We start from the raw sequence: 18,885 nt of genomic DNA, 5'->3' as shown, positions 1-18,885 counted from the left end.
AATTGTGGGGGCTTAGGGAGGAGCTGTTGTTATGCTGCAACCTCAATATATCCTACCTTGTGATTGAACTAGATGCTAAAGCTGTTGTGGAAGTTTTAAGCAATCCTTTCTATGTTAATAATGTCATCTCCCCTATTCTGGATGATTGCAGGCTGTTGGTTTCCCGCTTCCACCAAATCCGGATCAAGCATTGCTTTAAAGAAGCGAATAGATGTGCTGAAAGTCTTGCCAGGATGAGCTTCACTCAAGATGCTGAATTTTCTTCTTTTGTTAGTCCACCTGTGGACATTATTGATGTTTATGAGGATGACCTCAATGGGATGTATTTTTACAGGATGTGTCCTGAACTTATTGTCCTTTCTTAGTTGTTAATTTAATTGTCATTTCACCCAAAAAAAAAAAAAAAAATTATTGCAAACAAAAGGTACAAACCAATATATCAACCTTGTTCTTTTTCCACGTTGATGTAGTATTGTTGGCAGCCATGAGACCCTTGAAATAGCGAAAGAGAGTCACAGAGGTTTGAGAGTTCAAATAGAGGTTTGAGATTTCAAACAATATTGTCAAAAAATTTATGTGTTAATTTTTCTTGGATTGTACGGTTTTGATTTTATATATATATAAATATATATATATATATATATATTTTATGGGAATGGTTTTTGAGTTTTTTTCTTTGGGATAGGGGTTTTTGAGTTTTTGGTTTCACACTTTCACGTTTGTTTTCTAGGTTGTAAGGCTTTATATCCTAATCCTAAAACGTGAGTGTATCTAATATTGCAGTCTAACTAAAAAAATTAAAAAATAAAATAAATTATAATAAGGTATAAATTTGTGAGACTTGCAAAGCTAATATGATGGTTTTATGACTAAATGAAATAAAAGAATATTGATGGCATTGGTTGTTTGTTGGTTGTGCTGTCTATGATTACACATAAGAAGAGTGATGCTGGAGTAGTTAATTGTTTGGTTCAATATTAAAGTAATTTTGATGGGGAAATTAATGTTTATTTCGATTAAGGACATTCTTTCTCTTCTTGGTGGCATGATTAGTGATTTTGACGATGTTGGTGTCCCTTCACTATGGTAGTTTAAAATATCAACTAGTTAGTTTCTCTCTCTTTGTTCTTTTGCATCTAAATGGAGATAAGAGTCCGGTCTTACTGGGAAAAGAGGAAAGAAGAGAGAATTAGACAAAAAGGAAAAAGATTATCATAGGAAAATCTAACGCATATTTTGTATTAAAATATTTTAGATTGGTTTTATGAGTGATGATGATGTTGGCAGTTTGCCTTTTCATTTTGAAAATTTAGGACTACCCTAATGAGCCATATGGTTTGTCTTCATTTTTTATTCAGTTAGATGATACTATAGGAAAGTCAAATGTGTATTTTACTATATTTTGAGTAATCAAATTAAACATAAATATAAATTTTTAACCATTGTGCTCAAGTGATCAAGTTGGAAGGCTTTTCAAATTATTGAAGTTGTAGTTGCACTAGAGCACCCCCTTAGGGAAGTAAAGGTTATTCAAATGTAAATAGCCTCAATGCATATTTTTAGAAGTCTACATTTTAGATCATTATTACTCATTTTAGGGAATTATAGAAACTATTAACTGACCAACGGATAGGACTATGTACTTCAAGATCTAGCTCACCACAGAAAGAAGCTACAGGGGTCTAGTCTCCTGCCACTTGTTGTGTAAAGATCAACTTTAAAATTAGGCCCAAGAAATCAGTCATTCTGATGTAGAAATTGGTGGTTCATGAGGTATGTTGGAAACTCTGTGATTTTTGAGGGGAAAGCAACCTATTATAGCTTCCTTAAATGCAAGATTCTTTGCATCCCCCTGGGATTAATCTCATGGAATATGTGAGTTTCAAGCAGAGCCCTCCCGGAAGGTTGTTTTATTCTCATCATAGAACAAATAGGCTAGCCATTCATTTTTGTTATTAGTTTTCAGGTTCTCTTCTAATGGACTGTTTGTTTGAAATGCATTCTGTAGTTCTCTTGAATTTGTAGCTATTAGATTCTTCCGGCTAATTTTCATCCTAGGCTTACAAAAACTTTTACCTCAATTACTTAGCTAAAAAATATGATATCCATGTTGACGAGAGACACCAAATATTTCTTGTCAAGATGACATTGGGTAGAAACAGCATGACGTTAGACTTAGACATAAGCTGAATTTGGTATGGCATGTTGGTATAATTAAAAATGCCATGTTGTTTGCATAAATTAGCATATGTCGTTTACCCAGAATGGCATGTTAATCTTGTCATAAACTCACATGTTCAACCCCATGCATTTCTCAATTGATTTTCTGACACAGAAAAGGGAACTTAAAAAGTTAAAACATTACTTAGAATTAACATAACAATTCAAAAATAGAATTCCACAAGCAAAGTGAAACACATCGTTTAATCAAACCAAGCCGTAGAAATATACATATTAGGGACAATTATTTTATATTGGGGCACTATTTTTTTCTTCTTATAACCTATCCAATTTTTTTTTCTTTTTTCTTATAGCAATGCACTCAAAATTACATTGTGGGTTGGGGGGGGGGGGGGAGATATTACATTTGGTGTACTAAATAATTACTTATTACTTGTAACTTAGGTATTAGATGAATTGAGTTCTATATAGGTAATGAATTGATGAGTTCCACACAAAGTCAACTGATCCACCATCAAATTGGGAGATTTTTAAGCTATGGAGTTGCAATTTGGTAAGAATTATAACGGGCTGAGAGCTTGAGTCCAAATTTTCATAGTCCCAGAACTCATACAAGCCCTCCATGATTAAAGATTTTGCATTCAGACAAAAGTATGACAAGTATGAAATTTGCTTTACCAAGTGTGTTTGGCAAACTCCACTCCCTTTTCTTAAATTATTATTACTGTACTCAACAAATAGGCAATTATTAATGCACATCCAAACTAACTTTGGTATTTTGAGAGGAAAAATGGGGTTGAAAGTGATTAATTCAGGGTTGAAAATGACAAGTCTACTTTATAATTATTGAGATAAATTGACAAATAATTTGATTGAACCAATTCCACCAAACAACTTTAATAGTTGAGATCAGAGTAGTAGATATACACACATATCTTTTCGTGTTTGCTTCAAGAGGAAGGGAAAAAATGGCCAAACAGACTATTACTGGTAAAAAATTAGGCACGTGGCATGTGTTCAAAGTTATTTAGTAAGTTAGACTGTTTTTGAAAGTCGAGTTTGGCAAACTCGACTTTGGGCTGGAAAACGAACACTACAGTGGCGTTTTTTAGTGGCTATAGCAGCGTTTATAGAAAACGCCACTATAGGGAACCTATAGTGGCGTTTTTGACAAACGCCACTAAAAAAAACGCCACTATTGTGTCTGTATTCCAGCCCAAAGTCGAGTTTGCCAAACTCGACTTTCAAAAACAGTCTAACTAACTAAATAAGTTTAAACGCGTGCTGTCCGGCTAAAATTTTTCAGAATTTTCACTGTTTGGCAAATTTTGCCAAGAGGAAGTGGATATTTAAGTAATAATGTCTTGATTTTATTGAGCATCAAAAACTAATCTGTAATCAATTTGATTTAAATAGCCCAAACCTACTTTAGAATTATTGTTCCTTTGCATTATACATTTTTGTATTAATCTGTCTTCAATCTTCAATTACTTTAGAATTATCAATTGTTTTTAAAGTATTTGAATTAAGTTATAGGTAACTCAATTCACTAAACAAATTTTACTAAAAGTGAGTTTTTTGTAAATTTAATAATTGATGATCCAATATAGTATAGCCAACGATCCATACAGTTGGCTTCAAACCTACTCTAGCTTGAATCAATAACATTTTGTTTTTACAGAAAGCATTAGTATTGGTAGTGCTAAAAAGCCATGTTACTATTTTGACGAAAAAGCACTTTTGGTCCCTACATTTTGCACTGATTCTCGATTTGGTCCCTAAATTGATTTCACTCCTAAGTCAGTCCCTGATTTCAGAAAATCGTTTTTATTTTGGTCCCTGCCGTCAACCCAATAACAGAAAATGCATATATGGCAAACGGAATGCACTGTTTGCATATTAGATGCTAATGTGGCTAATAAAATAAAATAAAAAAACCGCCTCAGCATGCCATGGCATCATCTAATTTATAAATAAAAAAAATTAAAAACATAAAAATACATAAGAACTCAAGAACATGAACCCAGATCACAAGAACTCAAGATCACAAAATTCCTGGGCATTCAACATCTTTCCCAGAAAATTTCACCAAACACTGAAAAAATTCACATCTAAAAAGCCAATGCCTAGATTTTCTTCACAACATTTTCTTTCCATCCAAAACCAGAAATTTTCTAATGAAACAAACACACACAAACCCAGCCAATTGGGCTCACAATAACAACAAACCTAACCAACCTCATAAATTTTCCTTAAACAATCACCAACATTTTCCCCAAAAAATCAAGATTTTCTTTCAAACCAAACACTAAAATAACTCACATTTAATAAACCGATGCTTAAAATACATACAAAATCCTATCCTCCATCGAAACCTCAAACAAATCAAACCCATAAACCCAGAAAAATCATCAAATCCACATGAAAAAAGACAAACCCAGAAATTTAAAATAAATACAGCAACAAGTGAACACATCAGAAACCCACCGATCAAGCCATATCAAGCCACCGATCCTGCAATCCGAAACCCACATGAACAGATACGACCACCAATCAAAAACAATGACGGTGACACCCTTGGCTCACAAAGAGAATGTGTACATGGCGAAGCTTGTTGAGCAAGCCTAGCGGTATGAGGAGATGGTGGAGTTCATGGAGAAGGTCTCGGCGGCGGTGGAGAGCGAGGAGCTCACCGTCGAGGAGCGAAACCTTCTCTTCGTGGCATACAAGAACGTGATCGGCGTGAGGCGAGCCTCGTGGCGCATCATCTCCTCGATCGAGCAGAAGGAGGAAAGTCGCAGCAACGAGGACCACGTGTCCATGATCCGGGACTACATATCCAAGATCGAGTCAGAGCTCTCCAACATCTGCGACGGAATCCTCAAGCTCCTTGACACCAGACTCATCCCCTTCGTTGCCACCGGCGACTCCAAGGTCTTCTACCTCAAGATGAAGGGCGAGTGAGCTCCGGCTATGGATAGTGGAGAGTAAGGGCCTGTTTGGGTAAGGAATTTTCGTCACTTAATTTCCATCACTCATCACTCATCACTCATAACTCATCACTCATCACTCAATTTTTCACATCCGTTTGTCTTCATCACTCAATTTTCATCACTCACTATTTTTCACACTATTTGGAGGGCCCACACCTGTCACGGTACAGTGTTTTTTTTTTTTTTCACTAGCAGTTCTTCTTTTTTTTTTTTTTTTCCCTCCTGGGTTGGCTGTTCTCTGGTTTTTTTTTTTTTTTTTTTTTTTTTTTCACTAAGTTTGGTGAGTCTAGGTACTTAAAAAAAAAAAAAAAAAAAAAAAAAAAAAAAAAAAGCCAACGCCAACCCAGAAAAGAAAAAGAAAAAAAAAGAGAGCCAACGCCAACCAAAAAAAAAAAGCCAACGCCAACCCAGAAAAAAAAAAAAAAAAAAAAAAAAAAAAAAAAAAAAAAAAAAAAAAAAAAAAAAAACAGCCAACGCCAACCCAGAAAAGAAAAAGAAAAAAAAAAAGTCAAAAGGTGGTCAAAAGTTGCGGCTGTGGGTCCCTCATGTGTGTTTATTTACGGAAATGCCATTGAGTTATGAGTTATGGAAACTAAAAACAGCCTTTTGTTGTTTTCAGTTTCCATAACTCATAACTCAAAAATCAGAGAATTGAGTGATGGAAACAGAGTTATGGAAACAGAGTTATCGTTTGGCCAAACAACTTTTTTGCTATGGGTCCCACCATTTTTGAGTTATGAGTTATGGAAACTGAGAATTGAGTTATCAAAAAACTCAATCCAAACGGCCCCTAAGAGATTCTATCCATTGAGCATGAAGAGAGTGAGAGAATTTGAGATCAGTGTTGGGATTTTTTTTAAAGCTGATGAGGTTAAAGAAAAATAAAAACAAAATAAAAAAAGAATTAAAAAGATAATGATTTTTGATTTTTTAAGAAATAATTTTAGTTTAAATTAGATTTAAGGTTTTTTTTTTTAAATTTAATTTACTTTTTAATTTTTTTTTTCTGAGTTGGCCTTTTTTATTAATTTAAATGCTGATGTGGCATTTAAAAAATGCTAAATATAATTTTTTTTTATTATTATTTTATTAGCTATATCAATAAACAATGCATTCCATTTGCCACATATGCATTTTCTGTTATTGGGTTGATGGCAGGGACCAAAATAAAAATGATTTTATGAAATCAGGGATTGACCTAGGAGTGAAATCAATTTAGGGACTAAATCGAGAATCGGTTAAAAATGTAGGGATCAAAAGTGCATTTTCACCTACTATTTTTAGTACCACCAATACTAAAAAGCATGTTGCAATGGTGGAGAGAAAACCAAAAAAAATTGGTTGTCGAGCTAAGATGGTAAAAAAAAATATGGCTATACACTATAGCTAAGATGGTAAAAAAAATTATTATTAAAAGTAAAACAATTTTATTGTGTTGGTGGTGGTGGTGGTTGTTGTTTATTGTAATAAATATATAATTTTATTGTATTGTTTATATTATTTTATTGTGTTGAATGCTAAAATAAAACCATTGATATTGAGTATTTTGTAAAACACAACATTTTCTCTCCTCTCAGTAGGAGTGCTTTCTCTCGTTCTCAACGAGCTTCTCCCTCCCTTGGCTTGGCCTAAGGGTATTTGATTCTAGCTTTTTCTTTACCGTGTTCTCTGAGAATTATCACAATAATAAAGCTCTTGGAAGGTAATGGCGGATGAAGTGATTAACTGCTTGGAGAATATGAAGTTGACTGCTGACGAAGAAGAAACGATAACCATTTCAGATGAAGGACGTCGATCTGAGATTGAGAGCTACACTATGAGTTTGATTGGCAAGTTTCTCACGTGCAAACCATTTAACAAGAAGGCAGCGAAAAACATATTACGGAGAGCATGGGGCTTGGAAGATAAGGTGCAGATTGTTGAAGTGGGCTCTAATCTATTCCAGTTTAAGTTTGATACAGAGTTTGACATGGAACGAATACTGAGGGGTGGGCCATGGTCTTTTGATAACCAACTGCTACTGCTCACACGGTGGAAAAAAGGGATGAAAGCAGAAAATGTTCAGCTCCAACATGCTGCCCTTTGGGTCCAGATATGGGGTGCACCCTTCAATATGGTGTCATCCCATGTAGCCAAGGAAGTGGGGGGCAGACTAGGAGAGGTGGTGGAGGTTGAAGATAGAAGAAAGCAGGAGGACCCAAACTATTTTATGAGGGTTAAGGTAGCCTTGCCGATCTCAAAGCCGCTCCGGAGAGGTGGGTTCATAGCTGGGTCCGACGGGGAACGCTCATGGGTTAAGTTTAAATATGAGCGCCTCTCCTTGTTCTGCCATTACTGTGGATTACTGGGGCACGATTTGCGTCACTGTGCCAGCCATTTTACTGCGACAAAAAGTGGCTCTGAGATGAACTACCAATACGGTGACTGGCTTAAAGCGATAGGGGGTCGGAGTATATCACCAACGAAACGTTATGCAGAAAAAAACTCCGATAAAGGAGTGGGCAATGGAGTCAAGCCTTCCGGTCAATCTAGTGGCTCGGCGGTGGAGAAAAGCCCTAACGAAAACCTTAAGGAGGTGGGGAGACGCGTGGATGATGAAACCGAGATTTCTGGAAACGTAACTGATAGTGCGTTACGTATATCGGAATTAAATGCTGTTGTGGAGGCGGATACAGAAATCATTGGAGGAGTTAATGGGGATTTGAAGATTGATAGGAAGTTAACAACGGGAAAGTTGGGAGAAGATGAAACGGCTGGAGAGAATGCACGTAATGAGTGCGTGATAATTCCGGAAGGCCAAGCTGATACGGATTACGTGGTGAACAACATGCATGATGGGCCTGAAGTGACTAAGCCTAAATCAACTTGGGTTAGGTTACGACGTGAGTTTCATGGGCCGAATGAGAAAGGAAGTAAACAACCCCTATTGTTGTTAGGAAAAAGAAGTGCTACGGAACCAGAAAATAGAGACAGCCATACGGGTTGTGAAGCACAGACTGGGAAGAAGAGTAAGACGGAAGCAGATGACAAAGATGACGACCAGATATCGGCGAGGGTGGTGGGTCATCCTTGCCGGAAGCCATGAAACTATTAAGCTGGAACTGCCAAGGGCTTGGGAACCCTTGGACAGTTCGAAGCCTTTGCAAACTTGTGAGGGATCAAGCTCCTATGGTTTGTTTTTTGATGGAAACAAGATTGGATAAGGAGGGTTTTGATGAACATTGTGGTGACTTACCATTCCCTAACCGGTTCATAATGAAGTATCCTAATACAGGGGGTAGACTTGCATTAATATAGAAGAAAGACATTCAGCTAGAAATTATCAACTACACGACTAACCATATTCTGGCCAAGGTGGTTGAGGAGGATGGGTTCGTGTGGTTCCTTTCGGGTTTCTACGGATGGCTGGAGGCAAGAGAGAAAATAAAGTCATGGGCACTTCTAAGGAAGCTTAGGCAAATTACTGACGGGCCGTGGGTGTGTTTGGGAGATTTTAACGCAATTCTTAACTCTACAGAGAAGCTAAGCAAAAGACCACCAGACCATTCCCAAATGGATGTGTTTCGAGAGGCACTGGATGATTTTCAATTAGAGGACTTGGGATTTCGGGGCTATCAATATACATGGAATAATAAACGGCCTGGAGACGCGAACACTAGACAGAGATTAGACCGAGCCACAGCATCTATTGATTGGAGAGTAAAATTTCCAAGAAGCACAGTGACCCACCTTTCTTCTCACGCCTCAGACCATCTTCCCATTATTTTGCAGGTTCTTGGTTCAAAGAAGGTACGGCATGTAGGAAGAAGAAGGTTTCAGTTTGAGGAAAATTGGCTCTTGCATGAGGATTGTGAAGACGTGATAAAGCATGCATGGGAATGTGGTGGGGCCGACTCATCATCATTGGATTTGGTGAAGCAAAAAGTGGCTGCTTGTGCGATGGACCTTAATGCATGGGGATCTTCTAAAACTCATCCCCAATCTGAGGAAATAAAGAGGCTTCAAAGGCAAATAGAACAGCTGAATGAGGCAGAGCTAACGGAGGAAAGCAAAGCAGAGTTCTTGGTGGCCAGCAAAAATCTTGACGCTTTATTGCTCAAGCAAGAGATTTATTGGGCACAGAGGTCCAAAATTTCTTGGCTAAAACATGGAGATAAGAATACAAAGTTTTTCCATTCAAAGGCATCGCAAAGAAGATGGAGAAATCATATCCAAAGCATTAAAAATGTAGAGGATAGGTGGGTTGAAGAGGAAGATGGTATTGCTGGGGTGGCGATAGAGTATTTTGAGAATTTGTTCAAGGCAGGCACATGTGAAAGGATGGAGGAGTGTCTAAACACTGTCAATCCAAAAATTACTCCAGACATGCAGTATGTTTTGTCTAGTACATTCAGTGCAGATGAGGTCAAAACATACTGCATGTCTGAATGCTCTTTTTTACCAGAAATTTTGGCATGTTGTTGGTGATTTGGTGGTTAAAGCAGTGTTAGATTTTTTAAATTCTGGTCATATGGTGTCTGAGATAAATTCTACTTATATTGTTCTTATACCCAAGGTGAAATCCCCTGAAAAAATGTTTGATTTCCGACCAATTAGCCTTTGCAATGTCATATATAAAATAATATCCAAAGTCCTTGCCAATAGACTGAAACAAATTCTACCCCAAATTATATCCCCAACACAAAGTGCATTTGTCCCTGGCCGCCTAATAACAGATAATGTATTGGTTGCATATGAGACCTTACATACTATACATGGTAGGAAAATAGGAAAAAAAGGGTCTCTTGCTCTTAAACTGGATGTTAGTAAGGCATATGATCGGGTTGAGTGGAGCTTTCTAAAGGGTATTATGATTAAATTGGGTTTTCCTGAGGTGTGGGTGGATAGAGTCATGTGTTGTGTTACTACACCATCTTATTCTATCCTAATAAATGGAAAAACATATGGTCATATTACTCCTTCTAGGGGTCTCCGACAAGGAGAGCATCTTTCACTATACCTTTTTCTTTTATGTACAGAAGGATTCACCTCATTGCTTCATAAAGCAGAAATGGAGGGACAAATCAGAGGGGTATCCATTTGCAGGAGGGCCCCAAGAATCACTAATCTTTTGTTTGCAGATGACTCATTGATATTTTGTCAAGCTACTCAAAATGAAGTCCAGGTGATCTCAAAGATCTTACAGGTGTATGCTGGGGCATCGGGTCAATGCATTAGTTTGGAGAAATCTTCCATTTACTTTAGTGGTAACACACCACTTGAGCAGAAGAGATGGATCAAAGATTCTTTAGGAGTAAAGGAGGTGGATCGGTTTGAGACGTACTTGGGCTTGCCCACGCTGGTAGGGCGAGCTAAATACCACTCATTTGCTTACCTGAAAGATAGGGTATGGAAGAAGCTTCAAGGGTGGAAGGGAAAGATGCTATCTAGAGGTGGGAAGGAGGTATTAATAAAGGCAGTGGCTTGATCTATCCCCACGTATTCCATGGGGGTATTCCAATTACCCAAGAAACTTTGTGACGAACTCAATACTATGTGTGCCAAATTTTGGTAGGGGCAGGAAGGAGAGGAGAGGAAAATTCACTGGAAAAGCTGGGATAAATTGACCGAAGCTAAGAAGATGGGAGGTTTGGGCTTTAGAGACCTAACCTTTTAATCTTGCCATGTTGGCAAAACAGGGATGGAGACTAATACAGCAGCAAGACTCTCTGATGGTCAAGTGTTTCAAAGCTAGGTATTTCTCGAGGAGCCACTTTTTGGATGCCTCGGCTTCTCCTAATTGCTCTTATGTGTGGAAGAGTATAATGGCAGCGATTCCAATCCTAAAATCTGGATGTTGTTGGAGAGTGGGAGATGGCTCAAATATTAGAGTCTCCATGGATAAGTGGATCCCGAATTACCCAACGAATGGAGTTTTGCATCCACCTAGGATGGAGGAGGGTGGTTGGTTTGTCTCGGACCTCATTAACTAGGAGCAGAAAATGTGGTATAGTGAAATAATACGGGTAAATTTCCATAAGGAGGATGCCGATGCTATTCTCAAAATTCCCCTAAGCCATAGACAAGCCTCAGATGTGATAATGTGGTTACATACAAAGAAGGGAGTTTATTCGGTCAAATCGGGCTACCATGTGGCAAGACAGCTTAAGAAGATGGAGTCATGGGCAGAAACATCAACCAGGCCGATTGGTGTTCAGGTGTGGTCTAAACTTTGGATGCTTAACGTGCCTAAGAAAATTAAAGTGTTTGGGTGGCGTGCTTGTCAAAATATTCTGCCAACCCGAGCCAATCTTAGGCGACGAAAAGTCATGGACGAAGATGTGTGTATGCTCTGTTCAAGAAAGGCCGAAACAAGGGTCCATGCTCTGTGGGATTGTGTCGTTGCAAGGGATGTCTGGGCGGGTAGCTTGGTTCGGCTGCAAAAATGGAGCGTGGGTCAACAGGATGTTCTTCAATTATTTCAAGAACTGATGATCCGGTTAACCACGGCTGAGTTCGAGCTTTTCCTGGTTCAGTCTTGGCTGATTTGGAGCCAAAGAAATACCATAGTTCATGGGGGAAAAATGAGAGACCCGAGATGGCTCAATAAGAGGGCATGGGATTTCCTCAATGAGTTTCAACAGTCACAAGACCAGTTGAATCCCCAGCTGCCACGATTGAATACAAATACCTGGGTTGCCCCTACGGATCCGGTCTACAAGCTGAACTTTGATGCCGCAATCTTCAAGGAGTTGAACTGCTCTGGAGTTGGAGTAATAATACGGAACAATGGAGAGGTCATGGCAGCCATGTCTGCAAAAGGACCGCCGGTTGAGGACAGTGAAGAGGCAGAAATGCTGGCTTGTCGAAAGGCGATGGAATTTGCAATTGATGCAGGTTTTTCGGAGCTGCTCATCGAGGGAGACAATGTGGCTGTGATGTCCTCACTTTCACATGGTGGACCTAACTTGTCTCGGCTTGGTCACTTTGTCCAAGATATCCAGTGGCTTGCAACAGGACTTAGATGGGATTAGTTTATTCATGTGAAGCGAAGTGCTAACTCAGTGGCACACGTACTTGCTAGGCATGCTAAAAATGTAGTTGAGGAAATGATATGGTTGGAGGAAACTCCACCACCTGCTGTAGAAGCCCTGTATTTGGATTATTTACATTTATCTGAATGAATGAAAAGGTCGGTTTCAAAAAAAAAAAAAAAGTATTTTGTAAAGTGCAGTAGTAAAATAAATATAGCAACTTTTTGTAGTGTCAAATTTCTAAAATTTGTTGGCACCACCAACTGATGCTATGGACAGGTGCGTGGTATATTCCACCAAGGACAAGGTCTGTTTTCTTCATTTTTCCGGTTCTGTTCTCTTGGGCTTAGCCGAGTATTAACAGGTGCGTGGGTATAAAAAGCCTTATTGGGCTTTCTGGTTAGGCTGAGGCTTGGCTCAATAGATTCACTTACCAAAATCTCCATCATTTTTTTTTTCCTTCACTACTTTTATGACACACAAAAACATATTCTCCTCCAGCTCCTTCCTTCATTTCACTCTTTTCACACTCAACTCAAAACACAAAGTAACACCTAAAACCTTAAACTAAAATGCGCGAGCGTGTTCCAGACGTCATCGTAGAAGACATCCTGGGTTGGCTACCAGTGAAATCCCTAACCCGATTCAGGTGCGTTTCTAAGTCTTTTAACTCAATCATCACTGGCACCACTTTCATCAACAAACACTTGAAGCTCAACCTTAATCAATCCGAATCATTAATATCCACAAACACTCACAATGGATATTTGCTATATACTACAAAGGATAAGAATAGTTCACCATCTTCCAAACAATTGTGTACGGTTGTTTGCAACAACGACCGCACTTTGACCCAGGTTTCCAGGTTTGAAATCCCCACTTTTTTTGAAAAGTACAGTATAGTTGGTTTCTGTAATGGCTAGTTCTGCCTAGCTAGTTATGAGAAAGGACTTTGCCACATTATTTATTTGTGGAACCCAAGTATTAGAATGTGTAAGAAACTTGTAGCTACTCGCTTTAATCGCAAGAAAAATGAAAGAGCCGCTATTGGATTTGCTTATGATTCTCTGAACAACGACTTCAAGATTCTGAGAATTGTGTGTAATGCGATGTTCAAAGAATCAGAAGCTGAAGCAGAGATTTACACGTTAAGTTCGGATTCATGGAGGAAGGTTGTACCATCAATGCAGTCCTTAAGAGGGTGTGAAGTGACTGAACCCAAACTTGGGACTATATCTTGTGTTTGGGGTCCCTTTACATTTTATAATGGAGCTCTGCATGCTTTAGCATTTACCATCGGCTATTCATTCATTTTGTCCTTTGACATTAGCAATGAGAGCTTCCATGAGATAACAATGTCTCGTAATCACCTAGGTGGAGGGACTATAAATATCACTAAACTTGCAGTGTACAAGGGATTGCTGGCTGATTTCTTTTTCACTCATGATCTTGGCAATGAGCATGATCTTGGCAATGAGCATCATGGGAGTGTCTTATGCCATGTATGGGTTATGGAGGAGTATGGTGTGGCCGGATCTTGGACTAGAAAATTTGTGATACCAATGGAATGGATTTGGGCGGTTCTTTTCTTTGGCTGCACTAACAATGGTGAACTTCTCATTGAGAATGCCACTAGGCTGGTTTTGATTGACCCTGAGAGTCAAAATCAGAACATTCTTGCAATTGAAGATGCTAATTGGGTGGCTTTCTCAGCTAATTCAATGGAGAGCTTGGTTTTACTTGATGGGGGTAAGTAAATGTGAAAATTAACTTAAACTATTATATCACTCTCAGTTTTGCCACCATCATTGTGAAAATTAACTTTAGCTAGAATAGCTAAACTTGTATATAACTTTAGCTAGTACTTTTGATGCTGAAACTAAGGTTGTAATTGTTTCCATTCTTGAGTTTAAGAAATCTCTCAATATGAATGGGTGAAGTTAGCTAAATTGCATTTGAGGAATGATAGTTGGAAATGTTAAATTGAGGTCAATATTATTGATTTTTTTTTTTTTCAGTGTGCATTTCTTATAAGCAAATTTACAGCTTGAGAAGAGAATGCTAGGCTTAGGGTTGCCTTTTGCTAATCCTTGGCCCTGTTCTAATAATTCTAACTTAAGTCAATTTTGGAGTTTAAATTATCACCTGCGCTTTTTTTTTTTCCTTTGTTTGTCTCTTTTCCTAGGCTTTCTCAGGAGCCAAATAGTGGCTGTCATTAGTTAGGATTTTGGACACAGTTTAATGATGATTAACTTTTTTGTTTACTTGATTTTGTTCAATATTGGCTTTGCTTTGTGTCTCATTTTGTTTGGTTCTTTTTTTTAGCCTCTGTCTGGTTGCTGTAAAATGGTCGGAAAATGATTGTTAAGCCAGTGTTAATATTAGTTTATGCACTACCAGTTAATTGAATTAACATCAATAGGGACTAGAGAGAATGTGGAGGTTGCAAATATTAATATTTTTGATGTGTTTTTGTACTGTCTACCTGCAGGAGGATTGTTTAGCTGTTTGTGTCTATGTTTGGTGAAAGTAATTGTGGGTAACAATGTGTATTGAGGTTTGGGAAAATTCTCATGAGTACTATCTACTTTATTTTGTATAGATTTTGTTATTATTGCTGAGAATATCTCGCAATTCTGTGCACATTGTAGGTGTTATCAATGTTACAAGTAGCAACGAGATGTATTTAAGAGTATACCATTATAGTTGGCAACTCCGAAATGTGCTCAAAATGGGGATTTCAGATAGCTAAGCAATTTTGTTCTTTAGTTCCATAGCTATTTCTGATAGAATATTGTTGTCAAATGTTCTCAAGTCCAATAACTAGCAGTAGTTGAAATTATGCTTCCTTTTAGAAGTTTAAAACAGTGGAATCCTGGTTGATCGTATTTAACAGTGGAAGAAACAAAAAATTGCGTTAATATCATTAGTAGGTGTTAATGTTGCAATGAAGTAGGACAGATTTGAAGATATGCATGTGTGATTTTAGGATAGGAAAAGTTTCTGTATTATTATTGTTTTTGATAAATAATAAAACTTCATTGAAAGGAAATATCAAACACATAGAAATGTCTTGTGTGCTGAGGAAAACTTGAAAACCACAAAACTAAGATGCACTTTTATTATTGACAGGTACAGTTTTTTTTTTACTATTGATTTATAAGAGATCTAATAGTTGAAAAATACACCACTAGCCATGTCATCACTAAAAATTTGTTAATGGCCACGTCAACTGACTTATTTAATGGCACCTTATTTTTCTCATGCTCATTCATTACTCAAAATGTTTACACAGATAGAGAGAGTGAGAGAAAGGAGGAGGAGGAGAAGAACTCCAATGTTTGCTCCATGGATGACCTAGGCGGTGCTTTGGGCAGCGTTGGTGGCCTAGGCAGTAGCAGCAGTGGGCTGGGCAGCAGTGGCGATGGCCACAGCAGGGCGACTTCATAAAAATTAATTGGAAACTTCCTTGGTCTCTTTAGCTTCCTTTACACTGGTGGTTTTCTTGTGGCAGCTTCTTTTTAGAGCTTTCCCTCTAGGAACTGTTCTTGCTAGCAGAAATATAACCACTGATACGACCAAGGATTATCTTAATTTAGGGATGAACACAATTTACTTTCATACAATTAAGACATAAATTGTTTGTTGCTCTGTTTTTCATTTGTAATAGATGTAAAAATAGTATTTCTATCTAAATTATGGGCATAAGTTTTTCTGCATTGGAATTAGATGTTACTGCTACAAAGTTCATAAAAAAAAACTTTCCATTCAAGATGATCTTTTGAGGGAGCACTCTACTACCTGTTGATGATGAAGGACTAGGTTGCCAACCATCAATACAACCGGTAAGGTCTAACTTCCAAACTTGATCTGTACAAAGGGTAGTGTAATAGCTAATACAATAGATAGATGAATCTAAAACTGCAAAGTAACTCAATCTCTCAACCGCTGTTACCGAAAACAGATTGAGCTTTTGCTTTTGCTTTTGCTCTGCGTCTGTGTCTGGGACTTCAATGGAATACCATTCTATCTGTGTTTTGATGACTCCATTATCAGTCACCAAAGGTGGTTTGAATCAGTTGAAACCACTGAAAACGATGAAGGGTCTATCTTCATATTGCCTCAATAGCCTTGACGTAGACAAACTTCCCTCGGCCATAGCAGTAGCAGATAGCTTTTCTTTTGTTTTTGATTGAAGATGGTACGTAAGGATTTGGGTTGGGAGCTGGGAATAGTTTATACATAAATAGAGTCTGACTAGGATCTCCAATCCTTTTGGAATTGAGAGTAAGTATTTCATGGTTTCTGTTCGAGATTTTCTTTAAAAAGATGATTCTAGTAATGATTTTAAAAATAAAACTCCAACCCTTAACCCCCCCCGTCCAAAAAAAAAAAAAAAAACACTAATGTTTGAAATTATTGCAAACAAAGGGTACAAACCAATATATCAACCCTGTTCTTTTTCCACGCTGATGAAGTAGTATTGTTGGCAGCCTTGAGACCCTTGAAATAGCGGGAGAGAGTCACAGAGGTTTGAGAGTTCAAATAATATTGTCAAAAAATTTATGTGTTAATTTTTGTTGGGTTGTACGGTTTTGATTTTTTTTTTTTTTAATTTTTTTTATGGGAACGGGTTTTGAGTTTTTTTCTTTGGGATAGTGATTTTTGAGTTTTTGGTTTCACACTTCCACGTTTGTTTTCTAGGTTGTAAGGTTTTAAATCCTGATCCTAAAATGTGAGTGTATCTAATATTGCAGTTTAATTAAATTAAAATAACATATAATATAATAAGGTATAAACCTGTGAGGCTTGCAAAACTAATATGATGGTTTTATGACTAAATGAAATAAAAGAATGTTGATAGCATTGGTTGTTTGTTAGTTGTGCTGTCTATGATTCCACAGAATAAGAGTGATGCTGGAGTAGTTAATTGTTAGGTCAATATCATAGTAATTTTGATGGGGAAATTAATATTTATTTTGATTTAGGACATTCTTTCTCTTCCTGGTGGCAAGATTAGTGATTTTGACGATGTTGGTGTCCCTTTACTATGGTAGTTTAAAACCTCAACTAGCTTGTTTCTCTCTTTTTTTTCTCCTGCATTTAAATGGAGGTAAGAGTTTGGTCTTGCTGGAAAAAGAAGAAGAAGAAGAGAAAATTATACAAAAAGGAAAAAGATTATCATAGGAAAATCCAATGCATATTTTGTATTAAAATATTTTAGATTGGTTTTATGAGTAATGATGATGTTGGCAGTTTGCCTTTTCAAACTGAAAATTTAGGACTACCATAATGAGCCATATGGTTTGTCTTCATTTTTTATTCTGTTGGATGATACTATAGAAAAGTCAAATATGTATTTTACTATATCTTAAATATTAAATTAAACATAAATATAACTTTTTTTCTTAAAAAAAACATAAATATAACTTTTTAATCATTGTGCTCAAGTGATCAAGTTGGAAGGCTTTTAAAATTGTTGAAGTTGTAGCTGCACTAGAGCTCCCCCTTTGGGAATTTAATGGTCAGTTTGAATTGAGAGGAAGGAATGGGGAGTAGAGTAGAATAGAGTATATTTGGCCTACAATTAGCCTATTTTTAGCCTACATTATTCTACTCTCCTTCACTCCCCTTATTCCCCCCTCAATCCAAACAAGCCCTTAGGCTTTGTAAATGTAAATAGCATCAATGAAAAATTTTAGAAGTCTATATTTCAGATCAGTATCCCTACAGAATGAAGCTGTAGGGATTTGGTCTCCTGTCACTTGTTGCGTAAAGATTAACTTTGAAATTAGGCCCAAGAAATCAGTCATTCTGACGTAGAAATTGGTGGTTCATGAGCTATTTTGGAAACTTTGTGATTTTTGAGGGGAAAGCAATATGTAATAGCTTCCTTAAATGCAAGATTCTTTGCACCCCTTGAGATTAATCTCATGGAATATGTGAGTTTCAAGTAAAGCTACATGTTCAACCCCATACGTTTCTTAATTGATTTTCTAACTCTCTGACACAAAAGAGGGAATTTAAAATATACTTAGAAATTAGAATCAACATGACAATTCAAAAATAGAACACTACAAGTGAAGTCAAATACATCGTTTAATCAAACCAAGCCATAGGAGTATACATATTGGGGACAATAACCTATCCAAAAAAAAAAAAAAAATTCTTCTTTTTCTTATAGCAACTCACTCACTATTATGTTTTTTTTTTTTTTTTGGGGTGGGGGGGGGGGGGTGGGGGAAGGGATTTGGTGTACTAAATAATTACTAATTACATGTAACTTAGGTATTAAATGAATTGAGTTCTATATAGGTATTGAATCGATGAGTTCCAAACTGAGTCAACTGATCCACCACCAAATTGGAAGATGTTTAAGCAATAGAGTGGCAATTTGGTAAGAACTATAGTAGGCTGAGAGCTTGATACAAAGTTTTCATTGTCCAACTCGTACAATCCCAACATGATTAAAAGATTTTGCATTCAAACAAAAATCTGATAAGTATGAAATTTTGTCTAACAAATAAAATTTGTTTTACCAAGCAAGTTTGGCAAACTCCACTCACAAAAAGATTATCTTCCCCACACTCCTCTTAATCATTATTACCTAACTTTCAACAAATAGGCAATTATTAATGCACATCCAAACTAACTTTGGTATTTTGAGAGGAAAAACAGGGATGAAAGTGATTCACTTG

General features: G+C 37.2%; 1 protein-coding gene and 1 pseudogene across 1 annotated transcript; both read left to right on the top strand.

Moving 5' to 3' along the window:
- Window positions 1–4,743: 4,743 nt before the first annotated feature.
- On the top strand, window positions 4,744–5,167 carry LOC115967423 (annotated as a pseudogene).
- Window positions 5,168–13,122: 7,955 nt separating this feature from the next.
- LOC115969006 lies at window positions 13,123–15,917 on the top strand. The gene is made up of 2 exons (XM_031088566.1): window positions 13,123–13,936; window positions 14,679–15,917. The coding sequence occupies exons 1-2, from the start codon at window positions 13,177–13,179 to the stop codon at window positions 14,741–14,743; spliced, it is 825 nt and encodes a 274-aa protein (XP_030944426.1). The 5' UTR covers window positions 13,123–13,176; the 3' UTR covers window positions 14,744–15,917.
- The last annotated feature ends 2,968 nt before the right edge of the window (window positions 15,918–18,885 follow it).

Source organism: Quercus lobata, chromosome 11, assembly GCF_001633185.2.
Source record: "Quercus lobata isolate SW786 chromosome 11, ValleyOak3.0 Primary Assembly, whole genome shotgun sequence".
In the NCBI taxonomy this organism is placed as follows: Eukaryota; Viridiplantae; Streptophyta; class Magnoliopsida; order Fagales; family Fagaceae; genus Quercus; species Quercus lobata.
The sequence above is the reverse complement of the archived record's forward strand: the minus strand, read 5'-3'. Positions and strand labels throughout refer to the sequence as shown.